Genomic DNA, 25,187 nt, shown 5'->3' with positions numbered 1-25,187 from the left:
ATAGACGAGACTTCGGATCAAGCTAGCTGCCTGCAGAACTTACCTGGACTGAGACAACAAACTGTAATCTATAACAAATTGTAACTCGGTATCTTTGCTAACAGTGTCATTGCTGGTATAATTTTTCCAAGGGCTTCTTGCATGGAGCCATCAATTGGCTTGGTATTGTGGCATTTTGTATCCTCCCTTTCTGTTTGTAGCAGGTTATTTATGGTGTTTCTGTAAAAACCACTATGGTCGTTATTTAAATTAAACAAAAGGGGGAAATGTTAGAGTCTGTAAACAAGTCAAAATAACACCTGGCATTTTGCCAGGGGAATGTTAAAGTTCGTAAACAAGTCTGGATGGTGCCTGGCAAAATGTCAGAGGGAGTGGTTTGAGAAGTAACAAAACCGAGCCATTAAGTGTGGAGATTCCTGATTGGTTGACTGATGTATCTAGTTTATGCTAATTAGATAAGCTGTGTGGAATGTATAAATACTGCTCCTGTCCTGCAATAAACGGCTCCTACTCCTGCTGTATCAACGTACACAAGTTATTCGTCACCCCCCGGTTATTTTGCTGCAGCCGGCTGCGGCACATCAACAACTAAAAAATTTTAAAAATTCAAAAAATCATTTTAAAAAAATAATAAAATAAAATTTACTTGGTCACCTGACTGGATTTTCTTATTGTAAGTAATAATTTTTCAGACCAAATATTTCATAACACCATTGTCCTAACACACGGTCCTTAGATCGTCACTTCTCTGCTTAGGTCCTCTCACTGACTGCAGAACCTAACAAGTGAACCCAGCTCTTTTGTTGGCTGTTAAGTTGTTCTAGCATTTGTTCTTCTAAAAATCATCTTCCAGACTATATTACTTTTGCTTTGAGCAAGTAAGACATCCCACCCAGAACTCAGACTTCCTGGGGCAGAACTCGGTCCACACATCCCTGTGTACTTCCTCCCCTACCCGTCAGCTGTGGTGACTTCACCTGCCTTAAAAAGCCAGCTCGTGGGTTGCCCCTTCTCCTAGGACCCCTTTGCTGCCTTCCCCGGCCTTCGAACTCGCCTAACTCTGGGTCTCTTCTGGGGCCCTAACTGCACTCTGCCTTGTGCTTGAGTTATTGGGGGTCTGTGGTCACTCCTCCTAATAAACCAGGAGCTCACTCACTCATTTGGCCAGTTTCTAATGGTGCTGTTCCATCCAGAGAGGAAGAACGGCCGCTTCAAGCCGTGTGCCTCGCTGACTGTGGCCAAGTGCCATGGCTGATTCACAGCAGGAAACTAGCGAGTGTCTAAACGGACAGAAAAATAGATGGACGGATGATGGGGTAACTAGAGAATGTGTGGGGAAGGGGGAGAACCCTGGCTCTGGGCTCTGATCCTAGTGATGGGGGTGGGAGAAGGTGGGTTATGAGCTCATTCGACGTTTATGAAGCCCACGCAATTTTTAATCACCCAAAGTTGACAACTGGCCTTCTCCGGGGGCTGGAGTGAGGGCAGGGTGTGGAGGAGCACAACTGCCACCTCTGTGGAAGGCGGCCGTCCCCGCCACAGGCAAGGGCCCCTTCAGCCGCAGTGGGCTGCTCACCCTCCCTTCCTGCCGCTCTCTCAGATGCCGCGGGGCTGAACTAAGGCTCTTCTTCTAGGTCTGATGATTCCGACCGTCTGGGGAAGGACTCTGATGGACAGGCCCAGGCAGGAGGGCCTGGAGAGGGCCCAGAGGAGGCTGCCTCCCGAGGTCTCTCTGTCCACAGTGAGGGTCCTCCCACTCCACAGCTGAAGGCCACTGTCTGGGGGCTCAGCCAGGAGGTAAAGGGTTAAGCAGGCCTCTTCTGGGGACTGGCCCCAGCCTGCATTCCTTCCTCACAGAGACCTGCCAGTCCGGGGCCAGAGGCTAAATTTAGAGGGTGGCTAAGGTTTCCTCCTAACAGCTGTCTTGCTCCTCAGAGAAGTCGCCCAAGAGAGGAGAGAGCTTGGTCTCTCTTACTGGACGCTGTTTTTGGCCATTCCATCTGGGTCCTCGGCCCTTGGTGTGGACACCCAGGCCGGCTGGTGGTAAGTGCTCCTCCCTGGTTTTGCCCTGATGAACCTGGCTCAACAAGGGGGCAGCAGCTCTGCCCACACGTCGGGGGCCAGCCGCCATGTTGGGACCACCTTCTGTGGAATGGCCCCTCAGCCAAGGCTCAGACTCCTGCAGCCTTAGAAGGCTCCCTGGTGGAGGCTGGTCCTGCCTCTCCCCAAGCAGGCAACAGGTGTGTGCGCCAGCCTGTGTGTGTGTGTGTGTGAGTGTGTGTGTGTGAGTGTGTGTGTGTGTGAGTGTGTGTGTGAGTGTGGTGTGTGTGTAAGTGTGAGTGTGGTGTGTGTGTGTGAGTGTGGTGTGTGTGTATGTGTGAATGTGTATGAGTGTGTGTGTGTGAGCGTGTGTGTGTGTGTGTGGAGGGGCTGGCGCCATGGTACACGCGGAGCACCCTACCATTCAACAGAACATCTCGTCTGGGGATTTGACTGTCCTTGGGCCTGTGTGGCTACAGTTACGGTGGAGTCGGTTCCCCTCACTGCCCCAGCTGGTCCTGTGGAAGGGGCCCAGTCGGCCCTTCTTCAGCACCAGGTCTGCAGGTGGCTGTGAACACGGCCCGGGCACTCTCTGGAGACCTGATGGAGTTGTCCACACCGGCTTTACGCCCTGGGTATCAGCAGGCAGTGACCTTCCCATTCCCAGTTCCACCAAGGTGACATTTCTGGCACTCCCCCCCCTCCCCAAGCCTTGGAACCTGGTTCTAACCACCTTTTCCCCTGCCTGGCAGGAGCTGGTGGCTGACATGGCGTCTGGTGGGGACCCAGAGGAAGAGCAGGTGGTCCCAGATGAGGAGGACAGAGCCACCGTGCGGGCGGTGCAGGCCCACTACCTCCGCAGTCCCTCCCCCAGCCAGTAAGTGGTCAGGGAGGGGCCAGGGCACAGCGGGAGGAATGGGGCCGGGAGCACACGGCCAGCCCCTGAGCTACTGCAGTCGCCAACATCGAGGGCTCTGTGTGTCCTCCTTTGAGAAGGAGGCAAACGTACGAGCCAGCTGACGGCAGTGTGGCATGTGGGTCCAAATAGCACCCTCTAGGGCACAGGGAGAGTGGGCAGGGGAAGGGACAAGTGGCCTTTGAAGGGCCAGCAGAGGCTTCCCGAAGGGGCTCTGCAGGCCCAGACCATGCAGGTGGGTAGGGATCTGGCAGGTCTGCCCTGCAGGCTGGATTCAGTGGGTGGGGCTGGGGGGAAGGGTGGTGGGGCGGGGGGGGGTTGAGGACGGTGGGGCTGGGGGCTGAGGACGGTGGGAGAAGGGATCAGGAGAGGCAGAGGCCCACACGAAAATAGCTCTGCCTCTGTGAGGAACCTTTCAAACTGGAGATAAGCGTGCCGGGGGCCGAGTGGCAGGGAGCCAAGCGTGATAAACACGCGTCTTCCTGGGAAGGCCGCCTGGCTCTGCGACAAGTGATTTAAAGCTTTCTTTTCCACTGAAAGCATGGAGGAGATGTGATGGTGTAGAATGACAAATTTGCATGAATGTTTAAGAAAAACCATGAGACTAAAGAAGCCCCGAGCTTCGTCGCCTGCTCAGATAGTAGTGTGTGCGCCTGTCCATCCCCTTCTGCCATGAATGACGGCAGAGCCAAGCCCCGATCGCAGCTCTGACACCAAGTCAGAGTGACAGTCCACTAGATTCTGGAGCCCGCATCTTCTTGTCTCTGAAAGGGGAAGGAAAGGCCCAACTAGAGCACCTCCAGGTGGCGGCGTCCGAGTGTCTCTGATTCGCCTGCCTCAGGCTTCTCAGCCCTCCTGGGTCTTGCTGGTCCCTGCGTCCTGGGGTTCCAGAGGCCTCCCTGCTGGAGAGAGCGGGAGCAGGGCAGGTGCTCCCCACTCCCTGGCCAAGGCTCTTTGCCAAATGGAGCTGGCAGACGGCTCCTTTAATTCAGCACCATGTTCCCATCAGCATGGAGGGACTCGGAGCATCCCCTCCCTCTCGGGCCCCAGAGGGTGGAGCAGCTGTGTGGCTGGGGTGAGACGCTCTGTGTCCCTGGCTCATGCCAGCCTTCCTAGTCAAGGGTGTCTCTTTCTCACTCTAATAAGTTCCAAATCAGGGGCCCAAGAGAGCCAGGCACGGAGCTCCTTCTGCCTTGTGGGCCGCTGTTTTGAAGCAAGGAATCTAAGGTCACTGTGCCCACCCACATCACAAGATGGGAGACCACAGAGACTATCCCGGGTGGCTTTTATGGGCCAGGTCTGCAAAAGGCCACGTCCCTTCTCAGCATATTCCATCCACCAAACTCCAAACCCCATGAGGCCACATGGTTTTTTTTTGTAAGGGGGGATGGGAAATAAGGTCCGTGGCCCAGGAACAGGAGGGAAGGAGTTTGCTGATTCACAGTGTCTTTGCTCTGCCGTAGCACCCCTCCCCTCTGGGCAGCCTTCTGTGTTGCTCCTCCACCCACAGGACACTCCCTGGCCCCCAAGAGGGACAGCCCAATTCCCAGGTAGGGCTGCTGCTTGACCCCTTCAAAGGCCTGAGCATAGCACCCATGGTCCAACCTACAACTGCTAAGAAATCTCCCATCCTATCCGTGATTGGTGGGCATTTCCTAGGTTCAGCCCAATGTGGCTCTCTGGGGGACTTCGGCCTGTCATTCTCTTTGACCACAGCTCCATTTCCTGGTCCATTATCCTCCAGGGACCCAGCTGAAGTGGGTGGGAGGGCAGGTCTTCCTGCAGGCAGAGCGGCCTTTGCAGACCGTGTCCTGCTTGTGGAAGTCTAGGGCTCGGAGCTGCTTTAAGGCTTGTGCCACCTGAGGCCTTTTTGAAGCGCACGGTTTCTTTGAAAACATGATCGTTTCCCAAACTGAATAGGTGTCTGACTCTGTAGGCCAGAGAACTCCGTGTGTCAGGAGCACGCCCAGAGGTGTGTCTGGATACAGGTCTCAGCCCTTTCTTCCTTGTCGGTTACTGACAGTTATCTTGAAAGGCACCTGAAGCGGTAGATGTGGGTGAACATCCAGAGTGCACATTGCAATTTCCAGTGTGACTGCTGAAAGGTTTGCAGCAGGTGCAATCTGTCATATCCCTAGTCAGGGAAGACACACAGTGGAACACAATGAACCCGAAGAAGGAAAGAGAAAGAGGAGAAGAACGCAGAAAGAGCAGGACCAAGAATGAGGAGAAGATGGGAAGTAGATTTAAACCCAGACACATAAGGCATGACCTTACACTTGGATAGACTAAGTACTCCAATCAACAGCGGAAGATTGTCCGGCTCCATTTTTTCTATAAAAACCTACCTGCCGTTTATAAGAGTTACGCCTCAAAAATAAAGGGACACAAAGATCATGGAGAGTGGGAAACTTATGCTGCAGGGTTTCAGTCCCTGTTGTGACTTCACAGTTCAGTGATACAGAACAGCCGCCCTCCGCAGTCACCATGAGGCCCCTGGACAAGGCACACTGGCCAGCTAGTGTCTGCTGTAGGTTGTGAGACCTCAAATGGGAGGATCTCAAGGGTGACTCTAGGCTGAGGGTCACCCAAGAGCTGGGGGCTGGGACCACAGAGGCCTCTCTGGACGATGGGCAGTCTGTGTTATGACTCACCAGGGCTGTTGGCCCGAATCCCGAGGATGGCCTTTCCACGGCGGTCACTCTGGGCTGCCTCAGAGCACACTGCTGATCCAAGGGCTGCGTCCGAAAGAACGGGCCACAGGGCATCGGCTGTGCGTGGTCTAGACTCAGCAGTCGCACAGTGGCACTTCTGCTGTGCTCCACCGCCACAGGGTCCACATGGTCCCAGGGGAGGACCACAGACTCCCCCTGTCTACCTGTCGGAGGAGGTGCCAGGGTCACAGAAGAGAGAGCAGTGGGATGGGCACTTTGTGGCCAGTGGAAAGCCCAAGTTGCCCCGACTGTAATCACCAGCAGAAGGCCATCCAGCGAGGCGGCACCGAGAGCAGATGTTAGGGCAAGCGTCCCTGGACACAGAGAGGGACCTTTCACAGGGATGGAAGAGCATCGTTTTAGATATCTGTGATCTAATGACATCCTCAGGATTCACGCAGCAAAAACCAGCAGACTCAGGAAAAAATCAAAGTCTGCAGCTTTAGTCAAGTATATATTTTTAAAAATCACTAAGAATATAGAAGAGCGGTGAATACCTGTGAGGGCCTCGGGAGGCTGAGGCAGGAGGGTCACAAGCTCCAGCCCAGCCTGGGCAACACTGTGAGCGCCCATCCCGAGAAAAATACAGAAAGTCTGAACAAACAATAAAGAAACTAGCCTGGCCGGCACGGATAGAGTGTGTGCCCAGCAACTGCAGGGGACAGGTTCTGATCACAGGTGTGTGGAGTATTTACCAAAATGGATCATATACTGGGCAATACATAGATCCACAAACTTCTCTGACCATGGGAAAATCAAGGTGGAAATCAATAAAAACAGGAAAAAAAGATTAACGGTAAATCACAAATCGGAACCACTTTATGCCACCAGCATACCTAAGACTGAAGAGTGACAACAGTCACTCTAGCACTTCGAGGCTATAGGACTCCCAGTCGCTGCCGGTGACAGGGGCTCGGACACCAGGTTTCACAGTTGCTACTGAAGTTGAGGACAGCTGAGCCCTGGCCCAGCAGGCTGCTCCGGCATGCACTGACCAGGAGTCATGCCACGTGCCCTTGCCAAGGATGTGGCTGCCCATGGAAGTGGAAAGATAAATACAGTGGCACAGATTCTTGAGTAATTCCCCTGTGAATATGCATGCGATGAGCCACCTGTCCCTGGTGAGTCTACCCCTGAGAGCAATTGGTGGGGAAGGACATGGTGAGTGCACTGCAGGGGCGGGGCAGGAGTCACGGGGGGAGGGGCAGGAGAGCAGTCTGCCAATCGCCTGGCTTCACACAGTTCCCCTGCCCTGGGACAGAAGCGCTGGTTAATGGAGATGTCCCAGTGGCACTGGGCACTAAGCCTTCCAGCAGTCACTTCAGGGAAGATCTGAGGACACTTCCTGAGCATCTCTCCCCACAGTGTCATCATGGGATCCTAGGATAAATGTCACAGCTGCAGGGGCTTTTTTAATTCATTGTTTCCTACCACTGAGCTACATCCCCAGGCCGTTTGTTTGGGTTTTCATTTTGAGACAGTGGCTCACTCTGTTGCTGAGGCTGGCCTTGAACCTGCGATCTTCCTGCCTCAGCCTCCTGAGTTGCTGGGATTACCGGCGTGGGTAATGCACAGGCTTCTGAGCTTGAGTAGATGAGGCCCCCTCCATTACACAGAGGCCAACCCAAACGGACTCCTTGTGGGTGGATTTCCAGTGTTTGAAATGAAAAGACAACCCTCAGACTGGAGAAAATATTTGTAAATATCTGATAACGAATTTTTATTCCAGATTTTTTTTAAAAATCAGATATCAAAACCTAATAAGAAAACAACACAATTTAAAAATAGACAAACTTTTGAACACATTCTTCAGTGAAGAAGACACGTGGATAGTAAACAACTATATGAAAAATATGCTCAAAATCCTTAATCATTGGAGAAATCCAAATTAAAGCCACAACAAATTGCCATTATATATTAATTAGAGTACTAAAATATGATTAAAAATTAAGAAGACCGAGAATATGAAGTAGCTGAAGTAATCTCTTCTTGCTGGTGGGAAGATAAGATGGTGCCACTGTTTTACAAACTGTCAGCGTCTCACAAAGTTAGAGACGTGAAGGCCTCTGTTCACAGAAGGACTTGTGCATGGAGGTTCATAGCAGCCGTATCTACAATTGCCCAGAAACTGGGGACAACCCAGGTGTCCATCAGCCAGGGAACGGCTGTCCACATGGAAAGACAGCTGTCAAAGGGTGCAGTGCTGCTTCAGCCCCAGGGGTGACCCTAAAGTGGCCGTGCCCGTGAGCACAGCAGAGAAGGCCATGCTACAGGGCTCTGTTCACGTAAAATGCTAGAAAATGCAAGCTGATCTCTCCAGCGACAGACAGCAGGTCACAGTCACCTGGGGGACACCAGGCAGGCAGGGAAAGGGGAACAGAGGCTCGAGATAACACCGTGGGTTGACAGATGGGTCACAACCTGGATTTGGTGATGTGTCACAGGTAAATATGTGTGTTAAAACTCAACGGCGGTACATTTAAAATCGGTGTGGGTTTGTATATCAATTTGCCTCAAGTATAATTCACTTTGAGAAACAGTCATAGAACAATCAGTGAAGCCCTCCTGGAGGAAGCAGCATGGTGTGGGGGGAACTTCCTGGTGGAACTGAGACCAAGGCTGAGGTCAGATCTGCTCCTGGCCACCAGAGCTCGCGTAGCTGATTGAATCATAGCCTCGGAATACTCGCTCTGCCCTGTGGTAGAGATCAAACCATGCGCCTGTCCAAAGGCACGTTAGGTAGTCGACAGACAGATGGTGGTCCTGTCCCTTTTCCCTCCCACGAAGGCTCTCTGATTACCAATCACTCTCAGGACTCCCAATGTCGAGGGAGTTTTATTCAACCAGAGTCCCACGAGCGCTAGTTAATACGTCGCCTTTATCTCATTCTGCCAAAGCAAATACTGTCTTCTCAGCAATGCAGGGCCACTTATTCTACTGGTCCCACCCCAAAGAGTGCTCCCTGTGGTTGGCAGGTCCCTGAAATCCCGTCCTCTTGCTTTATCGCTTTAGCTAGAGGCTCGGATCCTTGTAAACTCAGGTCACACCAAGTCAGCAAGCGCTTCGCCTGCAGACTGATGGCTCTCATTCTAGTTGCCTAGGGCTGATTAGCACATAGCCACAAACTACCTTGCTTAAAAGCATCATAAGTTCACTGTGTCACTGTCTGGGAGGGCAGCAGTTCAGTCAAAGTAGCAGCAGAGCCACATGCCCTCTGAAGGCCCCAGGGGAGAGGCCTCCCTCTCCTCCCAGCTTACGTTGTCTGTGGGCCGCATTCCAGTCTCTGTCCCCACCTGCTCTGTCTTCTCCCCTTCTCTTATAAGGACACTTGACTTTGGAGCCCACCCAAATCTAGGGTGATCTCATCTCAGGATTTTAGCTTCATCACATCAGCAGTGATCCTTTTAAAAACTTTGCGTTCATAGGCCCCGGAGATGCACCAGTGTGGAGGCCCACCATTCACCCACCGCAGCCCTAGCCCCAGTCACAGGAGAGCTGACGTACGCCTTCCCGTGGAAGGGGAGCGGGCCTTGAGACTTCACCAGGTGCTCCAAATAGCTGACGACTAAGTAGATCAGTCAGGGATGAGGCCTGCTTGCCGTCCTGACCAGGGGTCTTAACGTCTCAAGCCTCCTCTGTAAATCTCGTCCTAGGGTGAATGAAAACCTGGGCAAGTGCGTAGTCAGTGGCTGGACTGTCAGGCTTCATGTTTGCCTGAGCGAGGCTCTGGGAGTCCAATCCTGCAGCTAGTTTTCCACCTCCTGGCCAGGCAATTTCCCCAGGTGAGTGTGAGTTAACACTCAAATGCAAACCCCTCTGCCCTGTGGGACGACTTGGCAGGGCTGTCCCTTGCCCGTCACCTGCAGCAGGCCTGCCCAGGTACCCAGACAGAGGCAGCCTGAGCATGGCAGGCTTCTGTGCCAACCAGCTCTGACTGCAGCCGCCTCCTTGGTGATGACCAGGCTCCTCCTCCTTCCTAAAACAGGGAACAGGGATTTCACTCTCCTTCTCTTGTTTCTGATCTGAAGAATTCTTTTTCTGTGTCCCTTTGTGCCTTTTAAATCGACACCCAGCCCTGGCTTTGGATCCCCAGGCTGTAGCCCTCCCTGGTGATCTGGCCGGGCTCCTCCTGGACAGCATGTGCCCCTCGACCTCCAGGAAGCTCCTGACTGTGCGGCTGTCCTTCCCAGTGTCCAGCTGCCATGGAGGAGTGGGGGAAGGAAGCGTGATTTCAGGGTGTCCACACTGCTTCCTTGGGCCTCCCGTTTCTCTTACATTTTTTTCCATGAAGATTTCTCCACCTCGTCCTGTTCGCTGAGCGAGCTGGAAACTGCCTGCTAAAAATCATTTTTCTCTAGTTACTGACTCCGTCCCTTCCTTAGTGCCTGAGCTCGGCCTGTGTGTGGTCATTTCCTCTGAAGTCCTGCACACTTGGAGATTAGAAGGCACTCAGAAACCTGAGCTCACAAAAGCCAAATCAGAAAAGATGTCCCCTCTCGGGCCTCCGTCTCCACTCAGGTCCCAGGGCCTGCTGGACTGGAAGCGATTGGCGGTTGGGCATCTGGGCAGGACCCCAGTCCACTCCATTCTGTTTCTGCGCAGCCTGGCAAGTGGTTGAAAGCAGGGGCTTCCCAACTCTGCTGGCTGTACTCTGCAGGAGGACAGGCTTCTTGGAGTGTGTGTCCGAGCTCTACTCATCCCTCCCGGGAGTGGTACTGTCCTCCCTCTCTCTTTTCTCCCTCCCTCCTCCCTGCCTTCGTTCTTCCTTTCCCAGACAGTGGCACTGTCTGTTGATGCAGGACTGGGCCCAGCCTGCCGTTCTGAGAAGCACAGGCATGAAGAGGGCTGCCCGGGTCCTGCCTGGGTTGGGACGTCCGTCCTGCTCCCCGGGAGACTCACCTGTGGGCGTTTAGCTGCTGCCCCCCCCCATCCTGCGAGGAGGCCTGTCTCCACCCTAGGTCCTCCTTCCCCTCCCATCTGCTTGAACAGCGGCCCCTGCGGCCTTCCCATGACCCGAGAGTCCATCTCAGGTGTGTGGCTGGGGCACAGGTGTGGCTGTAGGTCAGGACCCCGAGGGCTGCCATTTTACCAGGCTTGCCAGTACCCCCCACCGGGCACAGCTTCTCGGGCTGCTCCTTCCTCGTTCTTTTTCTGCCATCCTGCTTCTCTGCAGAAAACAGGGTCCTCTGGGGTCCGACGGACACAGCCCTCTTTATTAGACTTAGTAAATGGTGTCGGGCTGAACAATTTATGACGACCAGGCTTACGTCTTCCCTCGTGGCAGTGACTTGTGAAAATATTCATGATCCACATTCCACACTCGCTCATTACTCTTCTCCGTCCCCATTTCTCAACGACAAATCTGCCACCTTCTAAAATCGTACTGGGTAGAGTTCACGTGTGCTTTCTCAGATTTGAGAAGTTTCGTCTTTACACCCACGAGAAGGGAAATGTTTCTCAGTCATTTCTGTTTTCAAATTTTAACTTCAAATTCTCCCCCATCAAACCCATAGCCTCAGAGTTTAGGTATATTTTGCAAAATAATCTCAATCCTGAGGATTTTCACCTAAAGCCAAATCCTCACAATTTGAGGTGGGTGTGTTTAGGGAGAAGGAGTAGATGATCCCAAGCCAGGATGGGGCAGCACCACCCGCAGAACTCCTGTGGGGCTGTTCTGCACACCTTCAGTCTGTGTCAGTGCTTGGAACACTGCTCACACATCTGAGAAATCCTTTTTGGAATGCAGGGCCCTGGAGGCCCACAGAAGAACAAAGGAGGCTGCCCAGGGGGAGAGAGGGGGAGAGAGGAGTGGCTCTTCAAAGCCTCAGTCCTAGTGCAGCCCCAAGATTCTCAGGGTGGTTTTGCCCCAAACCTCAATTTACATGATACTGACCCTTAGCACATGCAAGGACTCATATTTTATTAATAGTAATGTAAGCAATGTTAATACATGAAATTTAAAAATCCCTTAATATGGAAATATGACTCACAATAGTACTAAACTTGAGGTGCTGACGGCCCTGTGGGGCGTGGCTCTTTGGAGCAGGCTTGGTACACAGGGCAATCCAGAGCAGGCTCTGCTGGCCATGTTGGCGTGGTCTTGTGGCTACTTCCCAGCCCCAGCAGACTGGCCGGCCGGCCTTGATCAGGCTCCCTGACTCTGTCACTCTCAGGCGGGACAACGCCCTGCACCTGCCCAGAGCTCACAGCATAGCCCCAGGAGTAACACCGCTCCCTTGATTTACTGGGACTTAATGAACGATCCCAAAACTTAGTGACTGAAAATCATCCACTTATTTTTCTCCGTTTTGTGGATCGGGAATTTGGACAGGACTTCACTGGGCGGCTTGTCTCTTTCACGGGCATCAGGTGGTCGGAAACGCGGGGCTCTGCCTGAGAGGCTCCTCACAGGGCTGACTGTGGCAGGGAGGCCAGCCCTTGCCCTGCATAGGCTGGGAGTGGACTTCAGGGACAGTGCCAAGAGCCAGGCAGGGAACCCGAGCTCAGGGAGACCGAGATGGCTGTGTGAGGTCTGGGCAAGCCACCTCCCCCCAAAGAGTGACAATCCGAGAGCGAACAGCTACCCTCTGGCTGGAATGTTCAGGGGAGAACTCTGCACGCAGGTGGACAGAATGGGGTGCTGCGGAACGTGGTGACTCCAGATGGCTTAGGGAAGAGGGGACAAAGTGCTGCAGAGACCACCCCTTGTCCCAATCAGGATCAGTTTGAACCAAAGAAAGTCCTTTCATAATGGGGAAAAAGTACACAGGGAGGCCTGCAGCCGTCCACCTGGCACCAGGGCTACCTCGGGTTCCCCTGCTGGGTAATCCTGCACCCTCCTGGCCCCAAGCCCCACAAGGGTGTTATGGAGTTAGCCCCATCACTGCTCCAGAAGGGCACCCACTCACCCTGCACCTCCCTCACAGGGCCGTGCTGCAGGCTGCTGGGTCGTGCCCACCTGGTCCTGCCCACCCTCTGCTGTGCCGTCCCGGGCCATGGCCGCGGCCTGACTTACACACAGCGTGTAGGGCCTGCCAGGCATGTGCTGCGTGTGCTGCACCCCATCACACAGGCACATTGCCACCGGCATGCAGCCACCAGAGACTTACAGGTACGCGCCGGCCACCCAGGCACCCTGCCCCACCTCCATGCAAGTTGTACCTCACCCCCGCCCCCACGCTGGAGTGGCTCACTCCACACAGCCTCCAGAGACTGACAGGTGACTCTGCACCACGTAGGCACCCACTGCATGCAGGCTGCACCCCACCTGCCAGGGCTCGGGGGAGCAGCCCCACCCTGCACGGCCTGCAGAGACTGGCGCGCATCCTGCCCAGGCTCACTCCAGGGCCTCACGCCCACACGGCCCCCAAAGGCTGACCATCACACCACTGTTGCCCTGTATCTGCCTGAGCGCATTGGGGTGGACGTGAAGAGGACACCCACCCCACTGCTGTATGCGCCACCCCTGTGTGGCCTGCAGCAATGGATAGGCTCTCCAACCCTGCTGCCACATGCACCATGTCAATCAAGGATGCCATGCCATCAATGACAGCTGAAGAAGCTACACAGAGACTGAAGAAGCCTGCCTACTGACCCCACACACTGCTCCAGGACCGCCTTTTACTGTGAAACCCACCTGTACAGTTGGCAGAGATAACAGACCCACCCCATGTGCAGACATCCACACAGGTCACAGGAAGTGCAGAGAAGCAGGTGACATGGCAGCTGCACAGGACACTAACTCCAGCAGCAGACACTGGGGCGGGGGGGGGGGAATCCCTGTGACACTTGAGTACAAATTCAGCAGAGTTGTTCTAAGGAAGCTCTGGGAGACACTAGGACACAGACAGACAGACAGACAGACAGCTCGACAACACTGGGAAACAATCTCCAACATACATGAGAAATCCGGCAGAGAGAGGTCACAGAAAAGAAGCTAACAGCCACCTCGAACTGAAGACCCAGGGAGCCAGGCAGGACCACGGCGAGGCCCTTGGCTACAGAGGAGACCAAGGAATTCCTAAACTCAAAGAGTCCCATAAGTAAATAAATAAAAGTGGGGGGCACTTTGAGACTTACAGGAAACTTTCAAACAAATATTAGAATTACGGGTGTTCTGAAAGAGAAGGGGAAAGGCAGGGAAACTTAGTCAGTGAGATAAAAGCTGGAAAATTCCCAAATTGTGGGAAGATCTGGACATGCAGGGAACTCTGAAAACAGCAAAGAAAAGCTTCAGGTCACATTAGAGAGCCACCATTAGACTAACAGCAGGTTTCTCAGCAGAAAACGCACAGGCCTAGAGGAAACGGGATGAAATATTTGAAGTTCTGAAAAAAAACATCTGCCAACCTCCAGAGCAGCCAGACTTTAGTAAGGAAGAGGAATTAGGGCTTTCTAAGATAAACCCAAACGGAGGGAATTTGTCGCCACCAGACTGGCGTGTGAAAGATGCTGAAGGGAGTCTGACATCTAGGAAGACCCCTACTACACGAAGCTACCAAAGTGCAAAACCCACCAGGAAAGCAGATGAACAGGAGAAAAAGAACCAAACCTTATCAACACAGAAAACCCCAAAGAGAGAGAGAGAAAGGAAGGAAATTCAAAACCTCTGGAGGAAAATCAACAAACAACAGGAGTAAATTTTTACCCATCATCAGCCGCCTGCCATGCAGATGGCGGAATTCTTCAATTAACAGACAGACTGCTTGGATGAATTCTAAAAAAGACCGGACCACAGGCTGCATAGAGAAAGCCACTTCACCAGTCAAGACCAGAGATGGGAGGGAAGGAATGGGAGAGGCACGCCTCCAAAATGGAACCCAAGAGCAAGACCCACTACGATCACCCCAGACTCCAAGTCCAACACTGGAAAAAGAGAAAAGTAAGAGATCAATTCAAGGAGAGGAATAAGAATTGTCAATGTGCAAGCACGTAATGCTGAGGCACCCAGTTTCATAAAGCAAATGTCATTAGGTCCAGAGGGAGAGGTGGGCTCCAGTACAGAACTTCAACACTCCCTTTCATCAGTACTAAAATCCAACACAAAACACAGGAGCAAATGGACTAAGAGACCTTCCCGGGGCATTTCATCCAACAGCAGTGGACGCACTTCCCGTCAGCACATGGAGCGCTTCTAGGGCAGACCCGACGGCTCAGCAGCCCAGGCCACCGATCCAACCAAGCCTTCAGTTACCTTCGCTGACCAGAGGACTGAACCAGAAATCAACAAGAGAACTTTAGAAACTGTTCAAATTCATGGAAACTAGACAACGTGCCATTGAGTAAATAATAGGTCATCAAAGAAGCTCAGAGAAAGAATTATTGAAACAAATGAAAATGAAAACACAATATACTAAAACCCGTGGGACCCAACGAAAGCTGTACTAAGAGGGGAGTTTACAGCAATAAGAACCTATTATTAAAAAAAATCTCAAATAAGAAACCTAATGATGCAGCTCGTGGAACTAGAAAAGCAAGAACAAATCAAACTTAAAATTAATAGAAGGAAAGGAATAACAAAGTGAAGAGTATAAATAAATAAAACAGAGATGGAAAATACAAAAGGTTAACAAAATGAAGAGTTGTTTGTCAAAAACATAAAATCACCCAACCTTTAGTTAGACTCTCCTAAAAGAGAGAAGACCAAGTAAAGAAAACCAGGGATGAGAAAGGAGGCGTGACATCGGGTAGCACAGGAATCTGAGGGTCACCGGGGATTGTTGTGAGCACCTGTACATTAACAAATTGGGAAATCTAGAGGAAATGGGTACATTTCTGTACAAATACAACCACCACAATTGAACCATGAAGACAGAAAACCTGAACAGAACAAATAATGAGGAATAATACTGACTCAGTCAGGAAAAGTCTCCCCACAAAGAAAAGCCTGAGATGAGTGGTTTCATTGCTTAGTTCTACCAAACTTCTAAAGAACTAACACCAGTTCTTCTCAAACTATTGCAAAAAAATGAAAGGGAGGAGCTCTTCCAAACTCATTTTTCCCAGGCCAATATTACCCTGATACCAAAACCAGACAAGGACACAGCCACAAACTCCACAGACGTGATGCAGAAGTGCTCAGAAACACCAGCAAGTTGAACCCAACAGCACGTGGTCAAGAGTGGTGTGTCCTGGGGATTCCAGGAGGGACAGACATGACTCATCAACAAATAGAATGCATCGCAGCAAAAGAATGAAGGATGGAGTGCAAACGATCTTCTCAATAGATGCAGAAAAGCGTTTAATAAAATTCAACAGCTCTTCATGATTAACACTCTGAATTAGGCATAGGAGAACCGAACCTCAACAGAACAAAAGCTGTATGTGATAAACCCACACATCGCCGTTGGAGCAGAGAAAAGCTGTGGCATTTCCTCTCAGACCTGGAAGGAGACAAGGGCACCCACTTCCATGACTGGGATTCAGCATGGTGCTGGAGGTCTGAGCCAGAGCCAGTAGGCTAGAACAAGAAATAAAAGAATACAAGTAGGAAGGAGTCAAATTATCCCTGTCTGCAGGTGGCATGATTCTACACCTAGAAAAACCTATAGACCCCACCTGAACTATTAGAACTGATAAATGCATTCAGTGAGGATTCAGGATACAAAATTAACATACAAAAATAGATAGCATTTTTATGTTCCAAAAATACGAACTTTCTGGAAAGAAACTGAGGAAGCAGTCACACTAAAGAGGCTGTCCTTTCTCCCATGCATTTACTGGCTCCTTTACTGAGATTCAGTTGGCAGCAGATTTATCCGTGTGGATTAATTTCTAGGCTCTCCATTTTGTTCCGTTGGTCTGTGTGTTAGATTTTAAACAAGTACCACGCAGTCTTGGTTACTTTGGATGATAAGGTCACGTTGTGCTGTCCCCCCAACTGCAGGGACAGGTGTGGCCGCATCCTGGGGACAACCGCAGGCTACTGCTCTCCCCTGGCAAAGGCGCTTTCTTTCTCCTTAGCCTTGAGGGTGCCAGGCGCACCCACCTCCCGAGGGTGCACCCTGGTGTTGCACACACTCACTTCAAGGCAGCTGTTCTGCTGATGAGCTCAAAAAAACTCCATTCTAATTCATCTTAGCCCGAGTTGGCTTTGTTCAATTATCTGGACTCAACTTGACTCAACTAGACTGAGCCCCATCAGCCGGCCCACACTCTCAGCAAGTATTTTAAAGTACTTTTCTGTGTCGACATCTATATGGGGCCTTGGGGCTCAAGTTGCTCTCTGAGCAAGGGGTCTCACTGCTCTGTTCTGACCTGAGGGTGTCAGTGTGTTGTAGTGAAGAGATTCCAGCAGGACATGGAGCAGGACTGCCCTGTGTTTTCACACAAGACCTGCCCCCTGTTTCTTTATCTGTAAAGTGGGAATCGTAAAACCTACTCTGTGGGGGATTTGTCAGAATTAAGTTCATAGAAGGCACTCAGAAATGGTATCCTCTAAATCTTCCCACTTCTCTGGTCCTGAAGGAAAGATTAAGAAACCCAACACACACACACGCACACCAAAGCTCATCCAACACATAGAAGGCAGAGAGAGTCCGCAGGGACCCGCCGTGGTCCTAACCTTGTCTCTCCCCACGCTCCTCAGGGGTCCCTTTTGGTACCTGCACTGAAGTTCTTTTGGAAAACAGCCTTGACATTTCTCCAAGTTACTGGAGGGCACCCCTGGGCTCAGTCTGACCCTTGGCATTTCACTTGGCCTGTGCCAGGGCTTCATTATGACCCACCCCCTCGGGACCGGGAGACCACCCAGGAACCAAGGGGATGGCCGCAGCCTCCCCGCCAACCAGCCAGCAGACCCCTGTAAGGCCCCGACAGGTCACCCTGCAGTGTTGACCGCAGAGGACAAGATGGGAAAGAACCTCTGGACTGTAAGAGAGCGAGGTGGCGTCAGGGTGGGTCCCCCAGCCCCGGGTGCACTCCTCCCCTACAGCAGGGCTGCAGCCTCCGCCAGGCTCCAGGACACGGCCGTGGGCAGTGCGTGTTCTGCAGTTCCTGAGGCCCAGCGGCCTTTCCTCGGCAGCTCGTGGCTCCCCGGTGGTGCTCATTCCAGGTCCAGGCTGCGCCTCTGCCAAGAGCGGCCTCCCTCAGAGCTGCGCAGGGTCGCCTCACCTGCATGTGCCCCTCTTTCAGGTTCTCGATGGTCTCGGACGCAGAGACGGAGAGCATTTTCATGGAGCCCATTCACCTTTCCTCGGCTGTGGCGGCCAAACAGATCATCAGTGAAGGTGACGTGGTGGGCCCTGGGCGGGGGGGGACCCACATGGAGGGCCCTGGCCTGTCCGTTCAGGAGGGCAGTGTGAAGAGGGCAGAGCTGCCAGAGCCACTGTCGACTCTGATGGGAGGGAGGAGGTCAGCAGTTCTCCTCGGCTGTGGGGAGGCAGCCCCAAGCTGCCCCCGGCCTCCTGTTGAGCCGTTTTGGTTGGCTTCAAGAGTCATGGGCTGGTGGCTTATAGGAGAGACCAAACCTGAGAGCCCAAATGGCTCCAAACGGATCCTAAGGGGATGTCTGCATCCTCCGAGCTTCTGGTGGCCTTCAACTGAGGGGCTCGTGGGGGGAGGCAGGAAGGGGCAGGAGCGAGGTCCACACTGTGCCTTTGCCCTTTGAAGCCGACGGCAGACTGTGCTTCACTCAAGGACGTTCATCCCAGTGGGAGGGATTTTTCCTCCTGGTCACTTGTGGACAGATCATCATTCACTTCACTCCTTGGCTTTCCTGGGCCCCCACGCCTCTGGGGGAGGTGGGCAGAGCAAGGCCGCACTGCTGAAGAAGCACCCTCTGGCCCTGGGGCCTGATCTGGCTCCCGCCACTGGTGGCACGGTCCCTTCCCTGGCCTCGGTCATGCCAACCACCCATGCTGCTCCTTGTCCACCTAAACCACAGGTTCTCTTGGACCCCTGGCCCTTTGAATCCCCACCAGGGGCTCTGGAGGACACTGGAGCTCTCACACCTCACAGAGAACCAGAATCCAGTGTGCCCGGACACTGGGAGGCCCCACCTCCTCCCAACGCCTCTGCTCCACGCCAGGCCGGGCCCTGGGCCCGGGCAGTGCCTCCACCTTGATCTGGCTGTCTCGGCATCTCCCCTGCACACTGCAGCACGGCAGGGCCTTCCTCCTCCTTCCTGTGTGGGAGTTCCTAACCTCCGCCCAGGTCACCTCGGCCCTGTGCTTCACTCCGCAGGCCGCTCTCCAGGCCTTGATGAGTTACAGTCCAGCTTGAGGAGTCGTAGAAACCTCCTTTTCTCTTTGAAAGCTTTACTTTCAAGTCTCCAGAATGCCGTGGACATTCAATGTCTAGGTTGAAGCAAAAGATGAGAAATGGCTTTTTTATTCCGGGTCTTATCTTCTCTCCCCTTTTCTAGGGCATTAAAACTAACTTGCATCAGCCTTAGTGACTGAAGGACTGGGAGGAGAGAAAAAACAATGTATCGCAGAGAAAGGACAATGTATCAGGTGGCAGGTTAAAGTGTTACCAGCACTAGGGATCAGAGGGGCAGAGTTGGGCTGGCCACCTCCTGGGGAAGGGCCAGGAGATGGGTGTGGCCTCGGCTTTCTTGGAAGCCAATGATTACAGGAATAATTAGGAACCTTGCTCAGGCAGCGGGTGTACTGTAACCAAGGTGAGGGAAGTGCACATCCGATGTTCTCCAACCAGAGGCCCAGGGAGAGCAGGAGGGCCAGGTGAGGGAGGGGACATTTGTTTGTAAACCGAAAAGGAAGGAAATCAAAACAACTGCTGCTCCAAAGCTCAGGAACAGTGCTGTGTCTTCCACTGAGCCCGGGAGAGCGCTGCGTCTACAGGCAGCAGAGGAAAGAGATCTCGTTCCTTGTACTTTTATATCTGTAGGAGACCCCAGGGAGCCAGGAGAGAAATCTGAGCGGTGGGGAAAATAGGAACGCTTCATCTATTTTTAAACAACACAGAGCTCTGGCATTGCAGTCTCCTTCCTGCTTTTGAAACAGACATCAGAGAGCATTTAGAGTGGGACCTGCTGGAACTGCAAGGGGCGGTACTCCTCACTTCAGACAGACAGAATCCTCCGCCAGGGCCCAGGCACAGCCGGACTCCCTGGACTCCAGTCCTGGAACAGCAGCCCACTTCAGAAACCTGCCTGATACTTCCCTGAAGGGCTGTCCCTCTTCCACAGCCACCACTGCAGGAGGCCGCCCCTCAGGGAGGAAGGAGGTGGTGCAGGCCAGAGGCCGTGTCCATGGCAGAGGCCGCACCTCTCCTCTCTCTTCTTGTCTCCATCAGTGCATTTGGCTACCCAGAGAGGCTTTTCTCTCTCCTATTCCTTCCCGCCTTCTTAGGGAAGGAAAGCATCTTGCTCCCTGGCCCTCTCCCGTTGGCTAACTTGTGAGCTGGTATATTATCAGGAGATAAGGTTGGCTCAGAGGGATGAGTCAGACTCTGAGCTGGTCTGGAATTTGAGCTTTTCTGACCTGGTGACAGAGAGACGCTGAATCTGGTTTGAGATTGATGGACTCACCTGTCTGGGGTCAGGACGGCTGGGGCCTCCAGGTGCTCAGGCTCTGGGGCGGGGAAGCAAATACTAACTGAAATAGTTAAAGTGAACACTCAGGTAGCGCTGTATCCATGGCTCCTGAAAGCTCTACTTCCCCAGGGTAATTTGCATTCCACAGGTAAGGGAGTCCAACCAGCAGAGCGAACCAGGTTAGGGAAGAACATGGTTCATTCATTGGGTAAATAACTCGGAGCATCCACTTTGTGCTGAGCGCCCTAGGACTCCTAAGTGTGACTCAGACAGACCCTAGTTCTCAAGGACCAAGTCTAAACTGTGAGCAGCCAGCGTTAGAGAAACCAAGGAGAGAGTAAGGGAACCCAGCAGCTTCCCATCACCCATGCCCACCTGCAGCTGACCCTGACCCCAGTGTCCAGCTGGTGCAGAGGGCCATGGGGGCCTTGCTAAGTCCGTCCTGGCCAGATCCCCTGGCATTCAGCTCACGCCCACAGTCCCAAGAAAGCTGGCCAGGAGCAAGTTCTCCAAGGAACAGGGAAGGCTACGGTGTCCTCACGCCCTAATGCAAATGCCACCTGTTGCCTGTAGAACTCAAGCCTCGGAGGCTCAGAGCAGACGCAGAGTGTCCGGGCATGCTGGAGTCTGCTGAGCAGCTGCTGGTGGAGGACCTGTACAACCGGGTCAGGGAGAAGATGGATGACACCAGCCTCTACAACACCCCCTGCGTGCTGGACCTGCAGCGGGCCCTGGTCCAGGACCGCCAGGAGGCCCCTCGGAACGAGGTGGATGAGGTCTGGCCCAACGTCTTCATAGCTGAGAAGTGAGTGTGACCGTGGTGGTGGTGGTGACCTTTGTCTCCCCTCTGCTAGTGCCTGGGAGAGGTGACATTCCTTCAGCTTCCGCCCACGGCCCTCGCAGCTCCAGCCCCCGAGGCTGCCTGACCACGTGCCCTGCCCTGGCCTGGGGAGAGACTCCCCAAACCCGCAAACAGAGATGCCCAGGCTCCCTGATCTAGCCTGGCCCCGTGGATGCCTCCTCTGGGCCTCCTTTCCTGACACAGACTCCTGACACCATGTCCACCATCTCTGGACATCCCCAACGGCCATCGGACAGAATGGCAGGAGCCGTCCACAGCGCTGGTCTGCATGCGTGCTCACCAACACATGAAAGTGTGTGCCACACAGTGGGCGGGAAATCGGGTTACAAAAGAATACTGTATGCTCCCAGACAGGTAGAGGGGTGTGTGTGTGTGTGTGTGTGTGTGTGTGTGCTCGCACTCGTGCTTTTCCATCAACAACAAGTTAGCAATAAGGGTCTCTGGGAAGTGGTTTTACAAGTGGCTTCAGTTTCCCGTCTAGGTTTGTTATGAATTTTACAAGTTCCCAAGACATTTATTGTCTTCGTAATCAGAAAAATGTTATTTTTTAAAAGTTTATGAATGGTTTCCAGAACAAAAACAAAGACAACTTGCACATTCCACGTGTTATCCCTCCAGGCCTTACCAGAGCATAATTGGTACCAGCAGGTTAATATAAGAAACTGATTTTGGCTGATCCACTGTCTGCTGAATGGATGTGCTCCCAATGTAATTACCCAGGTGTCCACAAGCACAGGGGGACCCGGGCCCGGGCAGGCAGTAGCAGATAGCTGGGGACGTGAGGTCTGAAACTCCTTCCTGTAGTGACGGGTGCCTGGGGCCTGCTCCCAGGGCAGGGACCAAATCCTGCGTGTTCACCACCAGAAGCACTTGGCTTGTGGCCCCAGGCATCTCCAGCTGCCCCAGCTCACTGTCTGCTCCTTCCCAGGCAGGCCTGTGCCCAGGGCTCTCAAATTGAGCCCTTCAAACTCAGCTGCAGCACAAAGAGCTCAGAAACACTGGTTCTTGTTCCATCTTTTTCTTCTTTCACAGTCTTGGGCAGTTACTCATTTTTAGAATCTTTGAATGGAGTTAGAATTGTTGCCCTGAGTTTACTGTAAGGGGAAAGCGAGATGATTCATGTGAGGGGATTTGGGCAACACAGTGTGTGTCATCCGTGCACAACACACCTAATGTCTTGTCTGCCAGCTTTGTGCTTGGGTGAGTGTGCATTCCCAAGCTATGGGATTCGCAACTAGAGAACCCTGGACCACCCTAAAGATTCCTTGCACCCCAATCTCGTTCCCCCCACCCTGCCCATCTAGCTCCGTCTCTTCCCTCTCTCGTGCGGCAGCCAAGTCAGGCCCCTTTAAATGCAGGTGTCCACGGTGAGCCCCAGACCTCCTGGGGAGAAGAGGAGGCACTCACCCTGCTGGGTCTCCAGGCCCAGAGGCAGGCTCCCACTATAGTGGTCAACCTGCCCGGCTCTCCCTGCAGGAGCGCAGCTGTGAACAAGGGGCGGCTGAAGAGGCTGGGCATCACCCACATCCTGAATGCTGCCCACGGCACCGGTGTCTACACTGGCCCTGAATTCTACACTGGGCTGGAGATCCAGTACCTGGGCGTGGAGGTGGACGACTTCCCCGAGGTGGACATCTCCCAGCACTTCCGGAAGGCTGCGGAGTTCCTCGATGAGGCACTGCTGACCTACAGAGGTGAGGGGCTCTGCTGCTCGGGCTGCTGGACTCCCCCTGGGCAGAAGCAAGGGGGGGTCACGGTCATCTGAGGGGATCTGGCGACACGGCTGTTTCTCTGGGAAGTGGAGAGAGGACAGGATGATCATTGACCCCACAAGCGATCCCGAGGGCCTCTTGCGTGTGGGTGCTGTGGTGGCACCCAGGCAACAGGTGGACACGCTTAAGCTAGCCAAGGAGAGATGAAAGGGAGGGCGGAGGTGTGGGGTGGTGACAAGCACAAGGCAGGGACTGTCCTGCGATGGCTCCCGGGGCTGACAGGCTCCTTGGAGAGGCCATCTGGGAGGTCCTTCTGAGTGCCTTTAACCCAAGTGCTACTGCCCTGGTCCCCAGGGGAAGTGATCTGAGAGTAGCCACAGTAGAGCCTGGAGGACAGGCTGGAGTCAGGACAGTGGCCACAGAATGGCAGCCAGAGTGCAGGGTGCTGCCCAGAAACCTGGGCTGAGTCCTGGGCTTTTTCCACCTGGACTGGGCTGTCTCCCTGTCCCAGGGAGCTCGGGTTTCGTCTACATAGAACAAAGATTAAAACATCTGATTCTAAAGTTGTCATGAGGGGCTGGGGCTGGGGCTCAGCAGGAGAGCACTCGCCTAGCACGTGCGAGGCCCTAAAATAAAGATGTTGTGTCCAACTAAAAAATAAATACTAAAAAAAAAATTAAAAAAAATAAAGTTGCCATGAGGGATAAAAATCTTTAATGCACATCAGGGTTTATTTAGCACAACACCCAGCTCTTGGTGAATGCCTGAACGTCATGCCATTATTGTAATAATCCATGTGGCATTCCTGGGAAGGGCATTTCCTGTCACCACCAACATCAGGGATAGGTCACATGTAACATGTATGTCGTAAATACACACACACGCACACACACGCAATGCTTAAAATCTCCTACTTTAAAAAACAGGGGCCTTTGGACACATTGGGGTTGCTGGCATCTGTCCAGGGTCTGTGGGAGGGGACCTGTTCCTGCCACTGGACCTGGAGAGCAAGGCCAACCTCCCTGTGGAGAGGGAGCCAAGAGCATCAGACACAGGGTGGGTGGCAGGTCCCCACAGCATCCAGGGCGAAAGAGGCTTCAACTCATTTTGGGGGCCACCAAGGCACCACGAGAGCCTGTGGGGAGGCGGAGGGAGGATGTTGCATTGGGTGCAGGAGCTGTGGCTCCGGGAGGAAGCGCCTTGCTGTGTCCATGAGGGGCCAGCCCACATTGAACACCCACGTTGGTGTCAGCAGGCGTGCACCCAGTCTGCCGGTGAGGTGGCCTCTCCTGCTGGGTTTCTGTTCTCACGACTAAAAGGCTCAGGGGTCACTCCAGTTGAACTGGGCTGACTGGGCTGTGCAAGAGACAAGAGACCCAAATACCTTTTTCTTTGGGGTCGCGGTGACGGCTCCTCTGAACTTAAAAGAAAGAGAAGAGAGCGAGAGCACGTGCTGACCCCTTTTATTGAGGAGAAGCTACTCAGATGAGGCCAGGGGTCAGGTTCAGGGGGCTGAGTCTATCTTCATGATGTCCACTGTCAGCAGGTTGACTGACACCTGGGTAGGCCACACCCAAGGGCACAGTAAGAGAAGGGGACACACACAAGGCACTTCCATGGAAGATTCTATCCTAACCAGGGCAAGGGGTTAGATTACAGAGGAACAGGTAAGCGTAGCTCCACCCACGGGGCTGTAGGAAGACACACCTGTGCACGAGACACCGACCCTGGAGCCCAAGAAGGGTGGGGAAAGTTCTGCCACATTTCTGTGACTGAGCGCCTCAGCACCCAGCCGGGGAGTGTGACCCAGTCATGTGCAAGGTTGGTCTCCCACACTCTCCTGTCCCTCGAGCCTCGCTCTTGAGCGGGCAGCAGAGGGCCATGCCCTGACTCTGGCTGCTGCCTGTGGGGAGGTCCCACTCGTGAACGCCCCTACTCTAGAGCCTTCTTCCTGTGGCTTCCTCTGCTCGTAGATGCTTGGACACTAGCTGCTAACAAGGAGGAGGGTGGAAAGGGACACCCTGACGCCTCAGGGCAGTGCTGTTATCCACATCTAACCGTCCTGGAAGCTGAGACCCGCCGACAGTCTAGTGACTTTGCCAGATGTAACAATCAAGATGCCCTTGGTTGCTGGTAACAGAAAACCACCCCAAACTCCTTCACAGCAGCAGAGGCCTTCAATAGGAGGCCACGGGAAGATCTAGAGACCACAGGAGTGTGGCACAGAGTGGCCAGGAGCAAGGACAGGCAGGGCACTCTTGGTCCCACCCTTCCTCGCTTCCCTGGGTGGCAAACGCAGACCTGGCATTAGCCGATCACCTGCCTCTGCCCATCGCCATGGGCTTCTACCCTCCAGCAGTCCCTCAGGCCACCCCGGCTCCTCGGAGGGACCCCAGGGTACAGAGTAGGCCCAGAGACACACGGAACCTGCAGCCTCGTCTGAGTG

The 25,187-nt window shown here is 53.5% G+C and overlaps 1 protein-coding gene across 1 annotated transcript in view; it reads left to right on the top strand.

The window, feature by feature from the left end:
• The first annotated feature begins 1,577 nt into the window (after nt 1–1,577).
• Styxl2 (serine/threonine/tyrosine interacting like 2) overlaps nt 1,578–25,187 on the top strand; it is a 36,776-nt gene continuing 13,166 nt past the window's right edge. Inside the window, 5 exon segments of the mRNA XM_015491891.2 lie at nt 1,578–2,043; nt 2,793–2,917; nt 17,803–17,897; nt 20,741–20,972; nt 22,506–22,723. Of these exon segments, the coding sequence (XP_015347377.1) occupies nt 2,808–2,917; nt 17,803–17,897; nt 20,741–20,972; nt 22,506–22,723 (655 nt within the window). The 5' untranslated portion in view covers nt 1,578–2,043; nt 2,793–2,807.

This window comes from Marmota marmota, unplaced genomic scaffold, assembly GCF_001458135.2.
Source record: "Marmota marmota marmota unplaced genomic scaffold, marMar, whole genome shotgun sequence".
NCBI classification, from domain to species: Eukaryota; Metazoa; Chordata; class Mammalia; order Rodentia; family Sciuridae; genus Marmota; species Marmota marmota.
The sequence above is the reverse complement of the archived record's forward strand: the minus strand, read 5'-3'. Positions and strand labels throughout refer to the sequence as shown.